Source organism: Equus przewalskii, chromosome 20 (assembly GCF_037783145.1).
Source record: "Equus przewalskii isolate Varuska chromosome 20, EquPr2, whole genome shotgun sequence".
NCBI lineage: Eukaryota > Metazoa > Chordata > Mammalia > Perissodactyla > Equidae > Equus > Equus przewalskii.
Genome location: NC_091850.1, coordinates 57,123,001 through 57,143,594, shown reverse-complemented (window position 1 = coordinate 57,143,594; position 20,594 = coordinate 57,123,001). Strand labels below are relative to the sequence as shown.

Here is a 20,594-nt window from a genome sequence, read left to right as displayed (position 1 = left end):
GGATGCCTCCCCCACTGGCTGGCAGCCAGGGCAGGACCAGAAACACCAGCCCCTGGCAAAGATCGGCAGTGGGTCCCTCAGAGCGGCTTCCCAGAGGAGCAGCGGTCTATGCCTCACTGAGAACCGACACCAGGGTTTAGTAAGAGGAGAGGGACTCAAGACCGAGTGCTGAGAACAAACTCTGGGTGGACAGTCAGTGCCACGAACAGCAAGCTTATTCAGAACTCTGTAGTTCACTGAAAGTCTCCCTCAAATGTGAGTTCTTAACAGCAGTTATGACCAGAGGAAGATAGTGACCTGGCATCATAGGGGTCCTGAGTGTGGCTCTGCTGAACTCAAGACCATACAGGTGAACTCAGGACCGTACCAGTGAACTCAGGACCGTACCAGTGAACTCAGGACCATACAGGTGAACTCGAGACACTACAGGTGAACTCGAGACTGTACAGGTGAACTTGAGACCATACAGGTGAACTCAAGAACCCTACAGGTGAACTCAAGAACCTCGAGACCCTATAGGTGAACTCAGGACCCTACAGCTGAACTCGAGACCCTACAGGTGAACTCAAGAACCATACACGTGAACTCAAGACCCATGTAGGTGAACTCAGGACCCTACAGGTGAACTCGAGAACATACAGGTGAACTCAAGACCATATAGGTGAACTCAGGATCCTACAGGTGAACTCAGGACCCTACAGGTGAACTCAAGACCGTACAGGTGAACTCAGGACCATACAGGTGAACTCAGGACCCTACAGGTGAACTCAAGACCATACAGGTGAACTCAGGACCCTGCAGGTGAACTCAAGACGGTACAGGTGAACTCAGGACCCTACAGGTGAACTCAGGACCATACAGGTGAACTCAGGACCCTACTGGTGAAATCAGGACCCTATTGGTGAAGTCGAGAACATACAGGTGAACTCGAGACCCTACAGGTGAACTCAGGACCCTACAGGTGAACTCAGGACCCTACAGGTGAACTCAAGACCATACAGGTGAACTCGAGACCCTACAGGTGAACTCAGGACCCTATAGGTGAACTCGAGACCCTACAGGTGAACTCGAGACCCTACAGGTGAACTCAGGACCCTACAGGTGAACTCAGGACCATACAGGTGAACTCAAGACCATACCCTATAGGTAAACTCAGGACCATACAGGTGAACTCAAGACCTTACAGGTGAACTCAGGACCCTACAGGTGAACTCAAGACCACACAGGTCCCCAAAAATGAGAGAGTCAAGTGCAGCTCACGTGACCACTGGCCTGAATATTCTCAAGGGCCGTGGTCCCCCACTCGTTCACCCCCTCTTCTCTAGGATGGAGCCAGAAGTACAATTGCTGGTGAGAAAACTCCAAGACACATGACAATGGAGCACTACTCGGGGGCAGGAGGAAGCAGACAAGATGCGTGAGGGGGAAAAAGTCAGATCAGAACTTCCAGGCTTCCCATGTTCCAGCAGGCACTACCCTCGGGCACCTACCCCTCACCCAGGTTGTGGACAGGGAGCCCGGTGGGGGTGGCGCTGTCTCTAAAGGACCATCCCAGAGGACAGATGGCATAGGCGAGACAGGCGGGTCGGGTGTCAGCAGGAATCATTCCAGTGTTATCGCTGACACCGTCTCTTTGTCTGAAACAGGAGCCTCCCATGGGCTGGCCCAGTGTTGACCACGGCATCTCTCAGCTCTCAGCCCAAGAAAGAAAAGCTGCTAAGAAACTGCTAGAAGCATTAGTCAGTTTAGTAAGAATGTGCAAACCACTTATGGGAGCACGTGTATTCAACTTGGTCAACGAGGAAGAAACTGCTCATGATGCTCAAATCCTGCACGTTCTCAGCCCAGGAACACTGTGTTCCGAGAAGGGATGGCACCAAAGTGACGGCAGGGGCTGGCTGCCTCTGGGTGCTGGGACCACGCACAAGTACTTTTCTGTGTTTTGCAGATTTCCTACAAGTGCTATTTTACAGTTAGGGCCTGTGGGGCCCAGCCTGCGTGGGGGAGGCAGCATTCAGGGAGCCCCAGCAAGCCCGCCTGCATGTGGCAGGCCAAGCGCCCCAGATGCTGCCGATGAAAAGAATTCCCAGGAGTGCTCTGGACACTGGGGGACAGGGACACCGACTCAGCATGCAGAGCAGGTCACCTGGGAACCTCAGCAGGGACCCACCGAGGACAAAGCAGACAAGGAGAGCAGGGGCACCAACCGGCCCATGCACAGCAGGAGCCGTCAGGGCCCATTGTGCTGGGCACATGGTTCTAACAAACTGGCAGATCTGCCTCCAGGTAAATTAAAAATCAAGAAGGACTGAGTAAGTCCTGCCCTTCCGAGGCCGACCTTCCAGGTGGACACAGGAAACAAACGAGATGCTCCAACTTCAGGTGACAGGAAGCACCCGAGGGGAAGCCAAGGCACGCAAGGCGGGACTGGGTGGAAGGAAAGTGGAGATCCGAGCAACAGGACGGGCAGCGTGTGGGTTACTGGGCGAGGGGACATTCTGGCGCCCGTGGGGCAGTTCAGGTTCCTCCAAGCCCCGAAACCCCACCAAGACGGCAGGCGGGTGGAGAGGGGCCGTGAAGGTTTGTGTGGGAAAGAGCAGAAAGTACACAGGTGCGGCCTGCCACTGGATGCCCTCTGGGCCCCAGGGGAGAGCGGCCAGCCGTGCTCTAAACGTTCTGAGCAAAATGCTTCGACCTCACCGCCCCAGGCTGAGGGAGGAGGATGAGGCCGCAGAAGCTCTCAGCTCCACCCCACTCCCTGCCAACGCTCCTGCAGGCATCTGGGCTGTCGCGGGAGGGCCGCAGGAGGCCGGGACTGCAGGTAGGGCCCAGGCCGAGGGGCACCGGGGAGGGAAGTGTGGACACAGGAGTGACGATGGAGCCCACAGTGCTGGGAATGACACAGAAGGTCAGCAAGTGTGAAAAAGCAAGGTCCCCATCAACTCAACCTGGGGTCACGGCCCTGGGAACCTCCCACCAGGCAGCAGGGCAGGGCAGCTGTGACATCCGACATTTCCTCTGGAACCCCGGCCCTGAGTGCAGGGCGGCTCTGTCCGTGACGTCTTTTTGGGCCTGGAGGAAAGACTGCAATGGGGGCGTTGGTGAGGGGCGCTGAGCCCCCTGCCCTCGAGGCTGTGCCCGTCGCTGGGCCATGCCACAGAGGAGATGTGGCCATAGACCCAGAACCAGCTGGGAGGAAGGTCCCCACCTGGCAGTCCACAGAGGCTGCCCACGCTCTCCCTTCTGAGATTTTCTACAAACATGTATTATCCTAATAAAATATATTTTTAAATTATTTTAAGAAAAACAACAGAAGGAATTAGAGCCTGCTGTCAGCCAGGGGTACTGACATGGAAAGATCCTCAAGATTATTGTGGAGAAGCAGGACGTGAACAGCAGAAATACACACCCCGCTCTGGGAAAACAGCAAAAGGGCAAGGAAGAGCTGCACAGGCTGGAGCCCTGGGGAGAGAGGACAGACCGAAGGCCGGGCTGAGGTGGGAGTGGCACATGCTTCTCGGTTCTTTCAGTTCTTTGAATTGCCTCATTAAACCCAGGCGCTACTGCCAAAATGATGTAATAATGATACATTTAATTTAAGAAAAAGCTGAGAGCTCCAGTGGAGACTCACCAGAACGTGGGGCTGTCTGGAGCCCCTTCTGTGCCAGCAGAGACAGCTGCACACACGGCCGGCTGCCCAACTCCTCTCCCCGTGGAGGCCGGGGCTCCCCTCCACCTTCCTGCCCCCATGGCTCTGGGGCTGCAGGGAGTCTGAATCTTGGGTGGGGCAGACCCTCATGCCCTTCCCACCTGCCCTGCCAGCTGCTCCACCAGTAAGAAAATAAACTCGCTTAGTAGAGAGGCCCCAGGAGACACAATGCCACCCCACAGCACGCAGGGTAAAAGGGAGGACCTCCCAGCTGCCCGCCTGCACCCCAGCTGTGTGCCTTACACCCTCAGCTGTGTCCCTGCACCCCAGCTGTGCGCCTTACACCCTCAGCTGTGTGCCCTGCACCCCAGCTGTGCGCCTTACACCCTCAGCTGTGTGCCCTACACCTCAGCTGTGCGCCTACACCCCAGGTGTGTGCCTTACACCCTCAGGTGTGTCCCTGCACTCCAGCTGTGTGCCTTATACCCTCAGCTGTGTGCCCTGCAACACAGGAGTGTGCCTTACACCCTCAGCTGTGTGCCTGCACCCCAGCTGTGTGCCTTACACCCTCAGCTGTGTGCCCTGCACCCCAGCTGTGTGCCTTACACCCTCAGCTGTGTGCCCTGCAACACAGGAGTGTGCCTTACACCCTCGGCTGTGTGCCCTGCACCCCAGCTGTGTGCCTTACACCTTCAGCTGTGTGCCCTGCAACACAGGAGTGTGCCTTACACCCTCAGCTGTGTGTCCTGCACCCCAGGTGTGTCCCTGTACCCCAGGTGTGTGCCTTAAACCCTCAGCTGTGTACCCTGCATCCCAGGTGTGTGCCCTGCACCCTCAGGGGTGCCCAGCATTCCCAAGAGCGCTGACTTCTCCCTGGCTAAGACCCCCCACAGGGCACAGGGCAGTGTGTGCTGGGAGTCGAGGTCACTCAGGCATAACCAGGTATGACGGGTGTGACCCGGCTGACAGCAGACACGTGGCCTGGTTCTCCTCCCTCAAGGTGAGGACTGTCAACAGCTCTCGAAAGCCCCAGGAGGCTCTAGTTCGGACGTATTTTAGAGTCCAGGAGCTCTCAATGCCCAGGAGGCCCAGCTCCCCGTGAAAACCTGGAGTCTCTCTCCTGAGCCTCACTCACCTGCTTCCCTGGAAAGACCCCAGCCTCTGGGATGTGTGTACATCTGGGGGGTGGAGGGCGAGGGACGCACAGAGCAGAAGGGGTCCCTGGTGTGCAGAGGCCGCCGAGGCTGAGGGACGCACCTGCGAAGTGCAACAGCAATGCCAGCAGCAGGCCTGCGGCGGACAGGGAGGTGGGACCTGCCTCCTCAGCCCAGAGCTGGGCTCCCTTGGGACACCTACTCCTGCTGGCCTCAGGGGTCCTCAGGCAGGAGGGACGAGTGATGCTTCCAACCCCTCTGGGCCACCTCTGACACAACAGCCCACCACAGACCACTCCCTCTCCAGACCCACTGCTGAGCCCGCAGCCGCTCAGGCTCAGGTGTGCAACCAGGGCCAGGGGAGGTTGCCAGAGTGCGTGGGAGGGCAGGCGAAGTGGGGGGAGCTGAGCAGGTGCCAGCGCCCTTGGCCAGGTCCTGCCTGAGATGGCCCGCGCTGACCCCTCAGGGTCAGGAGGAGGAACTGAGACAGTAGTCACACTTGGGGAGGGTGGGGCAGGCGGGCAGGTGGAATTACAGGCCAGTGGGAGGAGAGGCAGGATAGGGCTGTGGCCCCAGGGCAGCTGCAGCAAACAGAAGCCCTGCTGCACGGCCCCATCAAGACCTGGACACCCGCCCCGTGAGTGTCCGCAGCAGGGCGGGGTTGCCTCCCAGACATCAGGTGGTGCTGGTGTCCTGGACCATAACTCTCTCACGGGCTCCAAAGAGGCGACATGACGAGGCCCAGTTTATGAGAGTGAACGGGGCCCCATGTTGGAATGATTCTTCCTGGCAACCTCTTCAAGACTCGACTACCAGAAGCAAAACCTATAGAAAAGGTGACACGGGACAGACCCTGACATTCCATAGTCACAGCCACCAGGTTACCTCAGCACACAGCACCCTGACCAGGAGGAATGGAAATCCATGTTAGTGGTGGGCCTGCGACAGGGCCACGTGTGTCTGTGACCAGGGCCAAGTGCATCTGTGAGCAGGACCAGGTGTGTCTGTGAGAGTCAGGCAGTCTGTGAGCGGGGCCAGGTCTGTCTGTGAGCAGGACCAGGTGTATCTATGACCAGAGCCAGGTGTCTATGAGCAGGACCAGGTTTGTTGTGAGCAGGACCAGGTGTATCTGTGACCAGAGTCAGCGTCTGTGAGCAGGACCAGGTGTGTTGTGAGCAGGACCAGGTGTCTGTGAGCAGGACCAGGCGTGTCTGTGAGCAGAGTTAGGTGTGTCTGTGAGCAGGCCAGGAGTCTCTATAAGCAGGGCAGGTGTCTCTGTGAACACAGCAGGTATGTCTGTGAGCAGGTCAGGTGTGTCTGTGAGCAGGTCAGGTGTGTCTGTGAGCAGATCCAGGTGTGTCTGTGAGTAGGGCAGCACTGACAAGAGCTCTGTGCTCTCTTGGTCCACCTTCCTGGGGCAGGACATGGGTAAGCCCAGATTGTAAAGATGGGTGTGCACCTGCTTTTGCAGGTGTGAATGCACCGCCACTCTTGGGCTCCCCCATGCCTACTCAGAACATGGCCTCAGCAGCTCATTGATGATGCCCCACAGCTCCCACATCCTGCCTCCCATTTACACCCCTACCTGCAGGCACTGCCTGAAATCTGCCCTGGCCAGTGGACCCACATCTGGAACTCAGCCCCCAAGGCCCCTCATGTCCTCCCTCTTACCTCTCCCGAGTCCTCTGGTGCCACTGCCCACAGCATGCCCTCCCCGTGGGCACTGGGTACATAGGGATGGCCAAGCCGCGCTGGAGGAGGTCACGTTGACAAGCTGTGCTAACACTGGGGTGAGGGGCCAGGGCTGTCGACCAGAGAGGGGCAGGGTGGGGGCCAGCAGGACCCACGTGTCTGGGAGCCAGGACCTGCCACAGGTGAATCCTGGACTCACACAGGACGCCCACCCCACTCACCCTGCCATCGCCCTCCCTGGCAGCTGTGTGCTCCCTGCCACTGCTCCCTCTCCCTGAGAACCTCTGCCCAGAGCAGGAGTGCAGACCAGCCGCCCCGGGACCCCTCTGGGACACACTGGGCCCACCAGCCTCTCCTCCCCAGGAGCCTTCTCTGTCAGGTCCCCCTGCCCAGGGCCCTGCTCAGACCCTCAGGAGAGGCACCTACTGCGGGACATGCTGAGTCCCAGGGCTCATTCTCAGGGAGACGCCCGCTGTGGCGTGGCTGCTCAGGCCTCAGGCGCCATCCTGCTTGACCCGGCAACTCTGAGCCTCCCGGCACTCAGTCCTCTTCCTGGGGGCCCAGCCATTACCCCCCACACCCAAGCGACCTGGGCCGCTGCATGAAGGGACGTGCGTCCCCCTCGGAAGTCTTGCAGGAGTGATGAGGGCCAGTCTCTGCACCACGGACGTCTGGATTCCCCACGAGCCCGAGAGGCAAGACGTTCTCTGCCAGATAACCAGCTCGGGCATCTGACCAGTGCTGCAGCCACGACTCCTGAACCTTCTGGTGGCGGATGTGGTGCGGACTTCCCCCAGGAGCAGCCCCTATCTGAAGGGAGCGGCCAGCTGTGACTGAGGCCTGCGGGTCACGTGGGGCTGCTCCTGCCCGAGCTCCGGGAGCAGCTGCCCGTGACCCCGGGTGCTGGAGGGCTGACTACAGGCAGGCACTTGGCTGGCACTCTCGTCCTTGACCTCCTTCCCCAAAGGCAGAGCGCGGAGTCCGGGGGCCTTAGAGCCCATGGGGTGCAAGCTGGACTGGAGAATGGCAGGTGGCTGCGGCTCTCTGTGGAAATGAGGGGTGTCTGGGCCAGCGAGATGTTGCCACAGGCCCTGCAGGCGGGACAGGGCTCCCTGGAGAGAGGGCATCAGAAGGAAGCTTCTGGAGATGCAAGCCCAGGGGTGGGGCCACTCCGGCTGTCCTGGAGCTCCCGCTCAGTTTCCCATCCTCACTCCCACGGGGCACCACCCAACCCACGCCTCAGCTGAGCTGCTCAGGGTGGGCGTGGTGCTACCCGCGGCCTCTGAATCTTTATGCCCCGGCTGCATGCACGGGTGGCGCCCTCGACCAGGGCAGGGACCTGAGCCCAGGGACCATCGTGGGTCCCCTGGTGTGGCCTGAGGCCCAGCGCCTGCACTGAGATCCCGCTTCTGAGCAAGAAAGCTCTGGGGCCTGAAAATGCTCGCACTCTGGGATCTGACTGAGCTGGCTCCTGTCCAGACCTCGCCGGAGTGCTGGAGTCTCAGGGCTGACTGGTGGCCCGGGAGCACCTCTGGTGACGGGAGAGCGGCGAAGGAGGCCCACGTGGGGGCCAGGCCGCGTAGAGAATGCTTACCAGACAGCAGAAGACTCTCAAAGGCAACCGAGACTCTGAAGAAAGTGTACAGAGGAGAGAGGTCAAGGGAAGGGCAGGAGCCGGGCGCCTCCCGGCCCCTCGAGGCCCCGTGGCAGGCAGGCCCTGGGACCGGGGCTCCACTAGGGCCTGGTCCAGACGCAGACTTAGGAGGCCGAGGGGGTTGAGGGAATAATGGCCGCAGCCCCAAACAGATCCCAAGCATGGCTGCTCCGCACACTGGGTCCCAGGCCTGGGCCCTGAGCTCCGCCAGCCCCACCTTGACATCCACCAAGGCCATTCCGGTGCACGAGACACTCGTGGCTGAGGTGATGTTGGGGGCGGGCGGTGGACAGTAAATTCAAAAGACCCTGGCAGCCCAGAGCCCAGGGGCAGGGACAGTGTCCCCTGCCTCGCCTCCCCCTTCTCACCTGCGCCAGCCGCCCAGGCCCAGCACAGACGCAGGCCCCACCGTGGGGTCTAGGAGAGCCCGGCCCTTGGCGCTGCCCGAGAGGAGACCCCCGAGTAAACGCCTGAGGGAACAAAGGCCATCAGGAGCCCCCGGGCCACAGGGCTGGCCTGGCACAGCCCTCCCCCTACTCTGCATCTTCAGCTCTTGATTTCAGAGGCCATTTGAGTACAACCCAGCCCTTTGGCAACTGTTCACATTTTTAATTGTAACTCGGCCCCTGCGCGGCAGCTGCCCTGACTGACACTCGATGTGAATGACATTCACTTGATGTGAATGACTGCTCGTCCAGGCTGAGGGCTGTTCCAGGCGGTGAGAGCGCCGGACCCCACCAGGCGGCCTCTTCTGGGCCCGCAGGCTCCACGAAGCACCCTCTCTGGGCCCTCCCGGTGGCGTGCGGCACACCTGTCCCCTCGGCCGCCGCTCAGGTCCTGGTCCTGCAGCCTGAGGCCGCTGGTCCAGAAAGGTGCAAGGGGCTGGGACTCTGGCCCTGAGGCCTGGTGTCCCTGAGGGTCTCAGGCTGTCACCGCCCGCAGAGCAGCCTGGGGACTAAGATGGCACCACGCAGCTCTTCCCAGATGTGAGGGAAGGCGGAGCAGAGGGCAGCTGTGTCTTCCCCCCACACCCGGCGACTGTCCCCCACCGCCCGCTGTGAGCGCAGCACGGACCCTCCCCCAAGCCTGGACCCAGGGAACTGCTGCGGGACAGGGGGACAGGCTGGGAGTGGGTGGCAGCGGCCAGGCCGAGGGCAGGCCCGGGACAGGCTTTGCTTTCTCCAGAAGACGGCTTCGTGGGCCCAGAGCCCTCCCAGGAAGGGAAACCGAGGAGGGCAGGGGATGCAGTGGGGTGGGGGCATCTTCAAGCCCCACCCACCCGTGAGGACCCCAGCGTCGCCCTCCCCTGCCCCTTGGAAGAACTGGCGTCAACAGCAGACACTTCTCTGGGTCACTGTGAACCCAGGGATTTTGGGGACCTGCCCAGTCAGGGCCCCTCGGCCTCCTGGGACCCCCGAGCCGGCGCTGGTCTCCCTCAGTGGGTTCTGCATGAAATCTGAGCACACCACCGGCCAGGAGCAGCCGTGTGGAGTGTGTTTGCACATGGATCTACGGCATGAGAGCTGTGAGGGTCAGAGGCCAAGGGAGAGCCTTTCAGGAGAATGGCGTCCCCGTTCCAGAGGAGCCTCCCAACCGATGCTGGTGGACCGGCGTCAGGGGGCCCGGAGCAACCACAGAAATGCGGGAGCAAGGCTCGGCCACTGCCTGCGGCTCACAGGCCTGGCCCCACTCAGGGACCCTCAAGGTCCTCAGAATTAACTCACATCCCTGCCGCTCACCGTCTGGGCCAAACGCTTTTTCTAAAACATCTCACAGGACGTTCCACCAACAGAGTACTCGCATGCGTCCCACCACAGAGTGGACTGCAATGAAGATGCAGGGACATGGTCCCAGGATCCACGTTTTATGATCCGGCCGCCCAGACAGACGGAGAAACTTCCACTAACAGACGGACGTCCACCACGCCGGGGTCTGACACCCACCTCCTGCCAGAGTCGTGCGGTGATGCGATGAGGACACGGGTGGAACCTTCTGGTGGCTGATGCCCCCTCAGTCAGTCAGCACAGGCGCCCTCCCCCACAAGTTCCCTATGGGGTCAAGCGGGCTCCCTATGCAGAGGGCAAGTGTAGTGGGGTGAATGGTGGCCCCGGAAAAGGAACGTCAACGTCTTAACCCTTGGAACCTATGAATGTGACCTTGTTTGGAAAAAGGGTGTTTGCAGATGTGATCAAGCTAAGGACCTCGGGATGTGATCGTCCTGGATTCCGGGTGGCCCTGAATCCAACGACAAGTGTCTCTGTAGGAGACAGAAGACGAGGGACTCAGACAAGTGCATGTGATAAGAGAGGGAGAGACAGAGTGACGCGGCCACAAGCCGGGGAGCACCTGGAGCCCCGGGAGCTGGAAGAGGCAGGAAGGACCCTCCCCTGGAGTTTCCAGAGAGAGCACGGCCCTGCTGACCCCTTGACTCCAGACTGCTGGCCCCAGAATTGGGAGAGGACAAATTTCTGTTGTTAAGCCACCGATCTGTGGTCCTTTGTCACAGCAGCACCAGGACTCACACAGCAGGCAAGGCCTGAGGAGAAGCATCCCTCACAGAGAACAGCACATGCAAAGGCCCAGAGGAGGGGAGCCATCTGATGCTGGCACAGAGAGCCATCCAGTGGGGGCAAGAGTGGGCAGAGGGCCAGCCAGGGCTGGATTCTGGAGGCCCCTGGAGGTGACCCTAAGCTAGGAAGCGCTCTAAGTAGGGGACTGCCATAGGACACCTGTCCTCAAAAACAACTGTTCTGGTCTCAAGTAGGAAGTACTGGGCAGAGAAAAAAATGGGTGCACATACAAGGTACAGGGTGAAGCACATAAGACCCTCGACAGGAAGTCTGTTAATTCAGGGAGAGGTCGGACTGCATGCACATGCCACATGGCCTCTTCCAGACTGGGGCCGCTCCACTGTTGGGATGGCTGGGTCTCAGATGAGCCTGCACAGCCCTGTCCTAGGGCAAGGTGGCTGGGCTGGAGCAGCCATGGAGTGCAGCACGGAGAAGCCCAAGACCAAACAGACAAGAACAGCAGCCGAGGGCAGGTCCTGAGCCTAGAGAGAAACGGGAGTTCGCTCCACCCAGGCAGGCTGCGGCCGTGGGGCTGAACACAGATGCAAAAGTCCTAAACAAAATAGTAACAAGTGAATCCAGTAATAGATAAATAGGGTCAATACTTTACAACTGAGTCCGGTTTATGCCAGGAATGCAAGGTTGGTTTAACGTGAAAATGAATCAATGTAATAAATTCAACACACTAACAGAATAGAGGACCAAAACCATCACATCATCTTAACAAATGCAGACAAAGCATTTGATGGGATTCAGCATAAGAATTTTTAGCAAATTAGAAAAAGAAGGAAATGCCTTAATTCGATAGAGGTACCTACAAAAAATGACAAAGATCTCCACACCTGAAATATTGAAAACTTTTCTTTTCAAACTGGGGTAAGACAAGGACACAGGCCTGCCCTCCTGGCCTCTAGTCACAGTGTCAGTGCAGTAAGACAAGAGGAAGTGAGGATACAAAAACTGGGAAGGAAGAAATGAAACACTCATTATTCGCAGTTTCTCTGTGCATAGACAAAATCCAAAGAAATACCAGGAAAATTATTAGAATCAATAAGTGATTTAGCAAGTTTTCTGGATACATAGTCAACATACAAAAATCTATTTTATTTCCATGTAGCAGCAAAAAGAAACAATATGAGGCATTTAGAAATATGCCATTGAAAATGTCACCGAGAGCACCAGCCCTGAGGGCCCAGCAGTTAAAGTTCCGCGTGGTCGGCTTTGGTGGCGGGTTTGGTTCCTGGGTGTGGAACCACACCACCCGTCTGTCAGAACCCATGCTGTGGCAGTGGCTCACATAGAAGAAATGGAAAGACTTACATCTAGAATATACCTCTACGTACCAGGGCTTTGGGGAGGAAAGAAATATCAGCTTAATTTAAATAAAATAATAAAATAGCATGAAGAAATATCCATTACCCAGGAATAAATCTAACAAAAGATGTCAAGACCACTGACACAGAAAACTATGAAGCATTACTGAAAGGAAAAGTGTAAGGAATTATATTATAAACATGGATTGAAATCCGAATATGCAAAGATGTCAGTTATCCCTAAATCCATCCACAGTTTTCATTTAATCCCAAGAAAAATCTCAACAATTTTTATGTCTGGGTATCAGACAAGCCGAGGCTACAACACATATGTGCAGGAGCACAGGGCGCAGAATAACCAAGTGATCAGGAAAGAGCCAGATTTGCTCCACTGGACGCAGAGATGACGTAAAGCGTGGGAATGAACGTGGTGTGGCGTGTGGTGCCGGTGTGAGGAGAGTGATGAGCCAGCGGGCCGCCCAGCCCCACAGCCCCCAGCACACACAGATGCCACGTGCAACAGCGGTGGCCCTGCAGAAGAAAGCGGAAGAGAACGTGCTCAAAAAAGAGAAAACGGACTCAACACTGCCAGTCCAGGCATGTGGCGGACCGAAGCAGGAGAGACAAAATAACTAAGCCTCAGGAAGACAACGCAGCAGAGAATCTGATGTCCCTGGAGCAGGGAAAGAGCCTCCACACAGGATGCAAAAATCGCCCTCCTAAAGGAAGAGACTCTAAAATGGCACCAGATTAAAATTAAGAACTTCTGTCCATCAAAAAATATCATTAAGGGAGTGAAAAGGCAAGCTGCGAGGTAGGAGGAGACCCCTGTCACGCAAAACACCAACTGGCCCCTCTCCAGTCTGTGGGGAACCCGCAGATCGACCAAGACCAGAAAGGTGGCTGCAGAACAGAGCGGGAGGCTCTTCGGGAACAGCACATGCGAGCGCCAGGAGCGTGCAGGCAGTGTGGGCCCATGAGCATAATCGGACGCACAAATCGAAGCCAGAGGCTGACCCTCCCACGCCCTCCAGCAGGCTCACCCCGAACGAGGGCCTGCGCTACCCGAGGCCCCAGGAGCAGAGAGCTGCCGGGACTAATGGTCTCGGCCACTTTGGAAAACTGCTGGGTGTCATGGATGACTGAAGATGTGGACGACCAAGGACCCGACAGAAAAGCCTCCACAATGCCCCAAAGGACATCACAGGACGACACGCAGCCGCCCACCACAGCCAAACACAGAAGTGACCCCGACCCCCACCGACCCCACGCCCACAGCGGACAAAGAGAAGGCAGCGGGCTCTGGAGTGGACGTGGACGGACCGGCTGCTCAAGGTAGCAGGGACGACGGCGCAGACACAGCAGCGACGGAACAAGCCGGCACAAGAGAACGTGCGCTGTGATCCCACAGACATGAGGTGAGGCACTCAACCAGTGTTCTGGGGAGCACACTTGGGTGGTAAGACCACAACAAAAGCAGGTGTCCCCCCAGGAATGGGACAAGAGCAGCCGCACACCTGGGCTGAGACAGGTGGGCAGGCACCGCCCACGGGGAGGCGACCTCTGTGCTGACGTCTAAAGGGACAAGAAGCAGTGGCCTTGGAGACCTCTGGGGGCCAAGGATTCCAGCAAAGCCTGGGATGGGACAAGCCTGCCAGGTGGGAGATGAGGCCAAGGTGAGCTTTCTGAAACACCATCCTCCCACGCGGCCTCTGTCCACAGCTGGCTCTTCACTCAGACACGGAGGCAGCAGGCATCGGCAGGCGCACTGAGAGCGCCAGGGCCAGGCCGCAGGCAGGAGGGAGCAGAGGAGGCAGAGGCGCCGGGGCACAGGGAGCAGACACCTGTGGTGGGCTGTGGAGAAGTGGGACCAGGTGTGCAGAGAGGAGAGACAGACCTTGAGAAGGACAAGCATGTGCCACGGCTCACCCGTGAGAACTCGGCAGACGCACCGTGGTGCCCACGGCGGGCGCGTGGGAGGAGGGCGAGGTCAGGTCCCAGGGCCTGGAGTAGGGGTAGGGCTGCTTTGAGAAAGCTTCCCGAGGATGAACCCTCCGCCACGTGCAGGGAGGGGTGGGGGGTCCTGGCGGGGGGAGGCCGGCTGCGGCAATTCAAGCAGAAAGCAAGGACGGCTGGAAGACACAACGGCTAGGGTGGAGACAACCGCAGCAGAGGGGAACCTACCTGACCGCCAGGGTGCTGACAAGGGCCGTGACCCCCCAGACACCAGGGATAACGCAGCCTCGGACCAGGCAGACACCAAGTGGAGCAGCCTGGCCAGCGACAGCCAGGACCAGGTGCAGTGGGGAGGCTGGCCCATGGGGCATCTCCCGGAAGAGGTGGTCCCAGCCACCAGGAAACGAGAGCGGCTGGCTGTGGAGAGAAGGCCTGGGGAGGAGCAGGGACAGGAGGGACTGGGCGGCGCCTGGCCAGCGGGGTGGGGTGTGAGGAGAGGACGGGACTCAAGGACTTGAGGTGCACTGCTGAGCAGGCCGCTGGTGACCACCGAAGGGTGCAGGTCAAGGGCACAGGAAAGCACAGAGTCTGCCACGAGGGGTCCTCAGAAGCATCCAGAGAAGGGGCAGGCTGTACTTCAGGGCAACGGCGGCCCTGCCTTGCTGCCCCCACATGCCCCCTCCTCTGAACCTGGGGCACTTGCGCAACAGCCTCCACCGCGGACACAGCAGGAGGGACGCCTGACTGCAGAGCTCACCTCACAAGGTGACACTTCCCTCACTCGGCTCTCTCCTGGGACCTGTAGCCGGGGCTCCCTGAACTGACACGTGAGGGGTCCTGTTCCCTGAAGCCTGCTTTCTGGAGAGACCTCACCAGAGACAGAGGAGCCTCCGCAGGGCCGGCCGGGCGTCAACCTAGCACGTGACGGAGCAGAGAAGCCTGGGAGGGTCCCGCCCAGCGAGGGCCAGGGCATCAGAGACGGCTGTCCCTGCCACGCCCTGCGGGGTGGCAGATTCGTGAGCAAAGCCAGCGCTGTCACTGTCTTGAGCCCAAGGTTTTGGGGTGGTCTGTGACACAGCCTTAGATGGCCAGAGTGGGGCTGAGGGTCAGCGAGCAGGCAGTGGCGTGCACAGCGCGTCCACCTTGACTGGTGAGGAGGGCGTGGAACACATTTCCCATGGGCAGCTCGCAACTCAGAGCCGGGAGCTTGCTGGAGGCAGACACAAGGGACATCTGAGTGAAGACCAACTCTGGGGCCGGACTCATGTCCGCAGCCTCCACCCCGTGGAGCTCAACCCGCCGGCCTGGCTGGTCCCTTCCCAAGTGGAGACGAGACAGCAGTGGGTGTGAGGCCTGAGCGAGGTCACCTGGAGGATGCTGGCTGTTTTGTGACCTTTCCTCTGGAGCCAGAGCTTCCCAGGGTGGAGGGCACACCGGCTCACCTGGCACCTGGCAGCTGTTCAACAGACGTTTGTTGAACAAATCGGGGGACAGGGTTACAGGATGGGCCCCCGGGAAATGTGGCCCAGGGCAGGGGCGCCACGCTGAGCCCACATGGGATGCCCCACTTATCAGGCCAAGCAAACCAGAGACTCGGGCACCCTGGGGACACGGGGAGAAGCTGGCCTCGAGAGGAAGGCAGGTGTGCGAAAGGGCTGCAGGTGGTCCCCGTTTAGGCCTGAGAAGTGGTCAGGACCCACCTTCCCTTTCACAAAGCCGATTAAAAAAGGAAAAAGCTGGAATGAGCGCCCAGGGCCAAGGAGAGCCGCTCAGGCCTCCCAGCACATGGGGGCTGACAAGACGTCGAGTGGGGAGCAAGTCAGAGCACCGCGGTTTCCTCGTGCTCTGTGAAAGGATTTTTGCATTTCTTCACCAAAGAAGGGACTGTATTTGGAGGTTTAGACACTGAATTACAACTCACAGTTGAGAAGTCACTGCACGCCACTGTGCAGTGAAGGGGCAGCCCTGGAACCTGAAAACAGCCTTAATTCCCATCAGGAAATGAGATCTGAGACTATACCGCGTTCCTGTGGGGAGCTGCCCTTCCCCCACGTGCAATTCCGGAGGCTGCTGATCACAGAACCTGCATCCTCCCCCCGAGCCCAGCAGGGCCACTCAAAGCCACGCCCAGGACCTGAGAGGCAGACGCTGCACAGGAGTGTCCCTCTCTGAAGAGGTGCTGCTGAGCCGGGATGTGGTGGGTGGGGGCTGTGGAGCAGGCATGCCGTGGTCTGGGATGCTGTGGGTGGTGACACCGTGGCTTCCTCCCCATCCAAAGAGGAAGCTGTTCTCCCCGGGAGGGGCTGAACAGTGGGGAGACCCCACTTGGGGAGCGGAGACCACGTCTGGGCCCCAAATGCAGCTGGGCCCCACCCAGGCATCTCCACTCTTTCCTTTCCAGTAAACACCTGTTGCTTAAGCAGTCGGAGCTGGGTGTGTGTCGACTCTCCTGCCTACTCCCCGAGTCTGCCTGGTCCAGGGTTTGCCGGCTCAGGTGGACTTGGCACTGTGCCCAGCACCCTGGGTCCAGGGCGGTTTCTGGATGGCGCCAGGCTGGGCTCAGGCACTGACTACATGGCTCGAGGAAGACCTGACACTTCAAGGAGCAGCAAGGCCCCAAGATCCCCAGATGGCATCTCTCGTCCATGCTCCTCCCGCCTCACCAGCAACATCACCAGCTATAAATAGGCCTGGCTCTCAGTCAGCACAGCCTTTCCCCGAGGAAGCTTTTAATTCTCAGCTTCTGCTGCAGGGAGTGTCCCCACTGCCCACCGGGGAGGGAAAACCACGTGGACGCTGCCCCTGAGGATAGTTTGGCTGCTCAAAGATTTCTCTTAAACCTCAATCAGTGATGACGATTTTAATTTTCTCTATGAAATTCTCCTGTGATTTGCACATTTCCCACAATGAGCACTGTATATGGTTAAAACAGTATTTATTGCAACTTCAAAGGATTCAGGAAGATCAGCCAAAAGACGCCAGGGAGATAGGAATACGCGAGTGCAGCTTCCTCTAATCTCCAGCACTGGCAGTCCGATGGCTGGGAGGGGCTTTTTAATGTAGCATTTAAACTATGGTGACTTTCTGAACGACAGGTCCCTTTGGGGACCTTGAGAGCCACAGACCCTTTCCCCAGGAGAAGGCACACACCCTCACATGGCACGCATTTTGCAGATGGTCCCAGGAAGTTCACAAGCACCACCTCCACAACCCCCATCCCCAAGCCCTGCGATGCCGACCCTGTGATGGGAACAGGGGCTGGTACCCAACACACATTCTTGGAATCCAGTTCAAGGAATCTGGCAAGCTGTCTGTCTCACAGCCCCCCTCAAACTCCCATTTCCTGCCTGTTCCCAGCTCTCCTCCTCGGCCCTATCCCTCCATCCCCGGATGTGGTCCCAGTGCAAAGGGAGTTCAGGTCAGGGGCCAGGGGCTGGCCAGGCTCTAGGGAGCACCCCCACCCCCAGCTTGCCCTCCCTGAGAGGTCAGCCCTGGAGAGTCTGGGAGGCAGGCTGCAAGGGTCCTTTTATCAGCGTCCCCCAGGGACCCGGCAAGTATCTAATAAATGCCAGGCAAATTAACCAATAAACACACAGATGGATGACAGCACAGTCAGCTTATCCTAAAAGGTGTCTGATCTTCAGCGAACACAGAACGTCCATCAAAGCAGCAGCCACTGGGAAGGCAGAGGAACAGATTTTCTTCCCACCTCATTTCAAGCCTCCCTTTACATAACTGAAGCCGCAGAATAAAGGGTTTCTCTGGATCCTCCTTCGAAGGCGGGCTCTGCTCTTCAGAGGTGTGTGGAAAAAAATAGACTGGCAGCCACCCTCTTTATCTTGATGTCTGGGTTATAGCTCACACGCGATAAGAAAACGTAAGACCCCTCCAGAAAACGTAAGACCCCTCCAGGGAAGCTCCTGAATTTGCACACCGGAGGCCTGACTCTCACCTGGGATGACGATGGTGACGTTTATGACGGACCTAAAAGGCTGGGGACCCCAAGTCCCTGCCGAAGGATCACGCGCATTCTGGGCCCTTTCTGTGGCCCTGGGTCTCCTAAAATTCGTGCTGTAGAACAGTGGCTTCATATCAAATCTTCTAAGCCCTAATTTCCCACCGCGTCGCTGGCGGCCGCCACCCCAGGCCCGGACGTCGGTAACAGTGTTTATGTAGCTGGACGGGGGGGGGGGGGGGGGGGGGGGGGGGGGCCGGGTTGCGGCGCCCGGAGGGACCGGGCGTCCTCTGCCGCGTTAAGCACCGACGCGAAGAAAGGCCACAGCGCCTCATTTGGGGCCCAATTATAAACCTGTCCTTTGCACCGCCCCACCCCGCCAGGGACCCCGCGTCCCCACACCGGCGCATCGACGCAGCGCCGACCGCCCTGCAGCCCAGGGGCACGGGGCGCACGGACGCGCCGGGCCCGGACCTGGCAGGGGCTCGCGGGCGCCCGGAGCTGGGTCGCGCGTCCCTGGCCGCGGGCGCAGGTGGCAGGCAAGCGGGGGCTGGGGACCCTGCGCCGCGGGGGCGCTCTCCGCGCCGCGCCCGGACGAGCCCTGCGGCCGCTTACCTCGGAGATGCAGCGACTGCAGCGGCGGCGCCTCCGCGATTCCGCCGCGCGACCCGGTGCCCAGCGGTGCGCTCGCGCCGCCGCCCCCGGCCCGGCCCCGCCCTCCGGAGCCCGGCCCCGCCCCGCTCCCCCCCGCCGCGTCCCGGCCCTCCCGGCCCCGCCCCGGCCCCCTCGGCCCGCCCCGCGCGCCCGCTGGCGGCCCCGCCCCGGCCTCTCCCGTCGGGGGCGCGCCGGGCGCACGGAGGCCGGTCCGAGCGCCGCCTCTGCCTTACAAGGCCAGCGCTGCGCAGGCCCCGCGGCTGTCGGCCCCGTGCGCAGGGGCGTGGGAACGCCGGGGGCGGCGCCTGTGCGGCAGCACCTGGCCCTCGGACCCCGCAAGGCCGGCGCGGTCCCCTAGGGTCCCCGCAGGGCGCGGGTGGATGCGATGGCGGCGGCGGGGGAAGCTCCGCAAAGACGCTCGGGCTCCACGGGGGCGCGCAGGCCCGGGCGGGGATGGGGCCGCGCCCGAGAGTCTGGGAGCACGGGAGCGCGCGGCGGGCGCCCGGGCCCCGGGGTCGGCCGAGGCGGGGAGGCGGGTCCGTGCCGGCACCGGGCACCGGGCCCAGCTGGGCCTCCTTCCCCGGGGGACAAGCAGCGACTGCGTCCCCGCCCGGCCCCAACTCCCGCTTGAGGCCTTCGTTCTTCCTGCGGACGGTGAGGCCGCCCCTGGTCACCTTTGAGAAGCAGCAATCCTGAGCGCCTCTCCAGTTTCTCCTCCTTTCTCTTTTCTCGGGGACACCTGCTGCCCCGTCCCCACCAGGCCGGCGCTGCGGTGGGTGGCGAGCGGGTGTGCTGGAGGCAGGACGGGTCCCGGCCGTCTCAGGAGGTGACTCAGCAGGAGGTTCTGAGGTCGGGGGTGACCTGGAGGTACTGCATGCAGAGTGCTGGGACTTGGGGTGCAGGGTCTCCCGCTCCATTCTCCAGGGTCCCTCCGTGGAGCAGGAGTCCTCAGGCGTTGAGAGGCACAGCCTCCGGGGAGACGGTGGCCTTTAGGTCACTTCCAGCTTCATTGCTGTGGTTCTCTTGGGGCTGGCCAAGGGACCCTCCACTCCAGCCTCTGTCCCCCCCTTCTGGCTGCAGAACCCAGCACTCCATCTCTCTCCTCACTCTCCCCCGACAGACACCCCTAAGGCTCTGTCCTCACCCACCCAGCCACAGACCCCTTCCCCAAGGCTCTGTCCTCACTCTGCCAGCCACAGACCCCCCCAGGCTCTGCCCTCACCCTCCCAGCCACAGACCCCCCCCCCCAGGCTCTATCCTCCCCCACCCAGCCACACACCACCCCCCACCAGACTCTATCCTCACCCTCCCAGCCACAGACCCCCCCCTCCCAGGCTCTGTCCTCACCCTCCCAGCTGCAGAAACGCCGCCATAAGCATACTTCCAGGCTCTGTGGTTGGACCCGCCCCCCAGGCTCTGTCCTGCTCTCAGCATCTCATCTGGATCAGAAGTGCCGGCAGCAATCTGTGGGAGCACAGAGTCGGGCTTCACCTCACATCTCAGTCAGGTCAGGGAGCCCTGCAGAGGCAGCAGGGGAAGTTGGGGTGCTGGACCAGAGAAGGGGCAATGGGTGCTGGCCATCCACAGACCGCCAGCTCATGTGTGAGAGGACTTGGGTTCTGACACTGGGGAGCCGGCACAGGCAGGCTGTGGCTGTTTCTCCCTGCGCCCCGTCCCCACAGTGGTCCTGGGTCTCCACCCTCTGGCTTCTACTTCCACTCCAAAGTGTCCGGAGATGGGCTTCTGTCTAATTTTGGTTCTCCTGAAAAGTTCCACACTCAGAGACCAGGCCTGCCCAGGAAATCAGAGTGGGAAGAACAGGGGGCCTTTGTGGTCGTCCTGAGGCCCGCTCTGGTCACTCATTCGTCTCTTTTGTCAGGTAGGAGCTGAGCTGCGCCTTCTGTGTCCCAAACGGCCCCAGCACCCCTGTGGGTGCCTGAAAGTTATTACTAACAGTGCAAGTGATAATGAGAAATGTGGCTCATTGTTAGGTTCCC

At 60.0% G+C, this 20,594-nt stretch overlaps 1 protein-coding gene across 3 annotated transcripts in view; it reads right to left on the bottom strand.

The window, feature by feature from the left end:
* Nucleotides 1-20,010, bottom strand: part of TPPP (tubulin polymerization promoting protein) — a 35,541-nt gene extending 15,531 nt beyond the window's left edge. Inside the window, exon 1 of one of the 3 annotated variants that reach the window (XM_070587301.1) lies at nucleotides 19,945-20,010. In XM_070587301.1, the coding sequence (XP_070443402.1) occupies nucleotides 19,945-19,976 (32 nt within the window). In that variant the 5' untranslated portion in view covers nucleotides 19,977-20,010. Of the gene's footprint in view, nucleotides 1-18,558; nucleotides 18,642-19,271; nucleotides 19,789-19,944 lie in introns of those variants that run through there. The other 2 variants (XM_070587302.1, XM_070587303.1) reach the window with 2 other exon arrangements.
* Nucleotides 20,011-20,594: the final 584 nt, after the last annotated feature.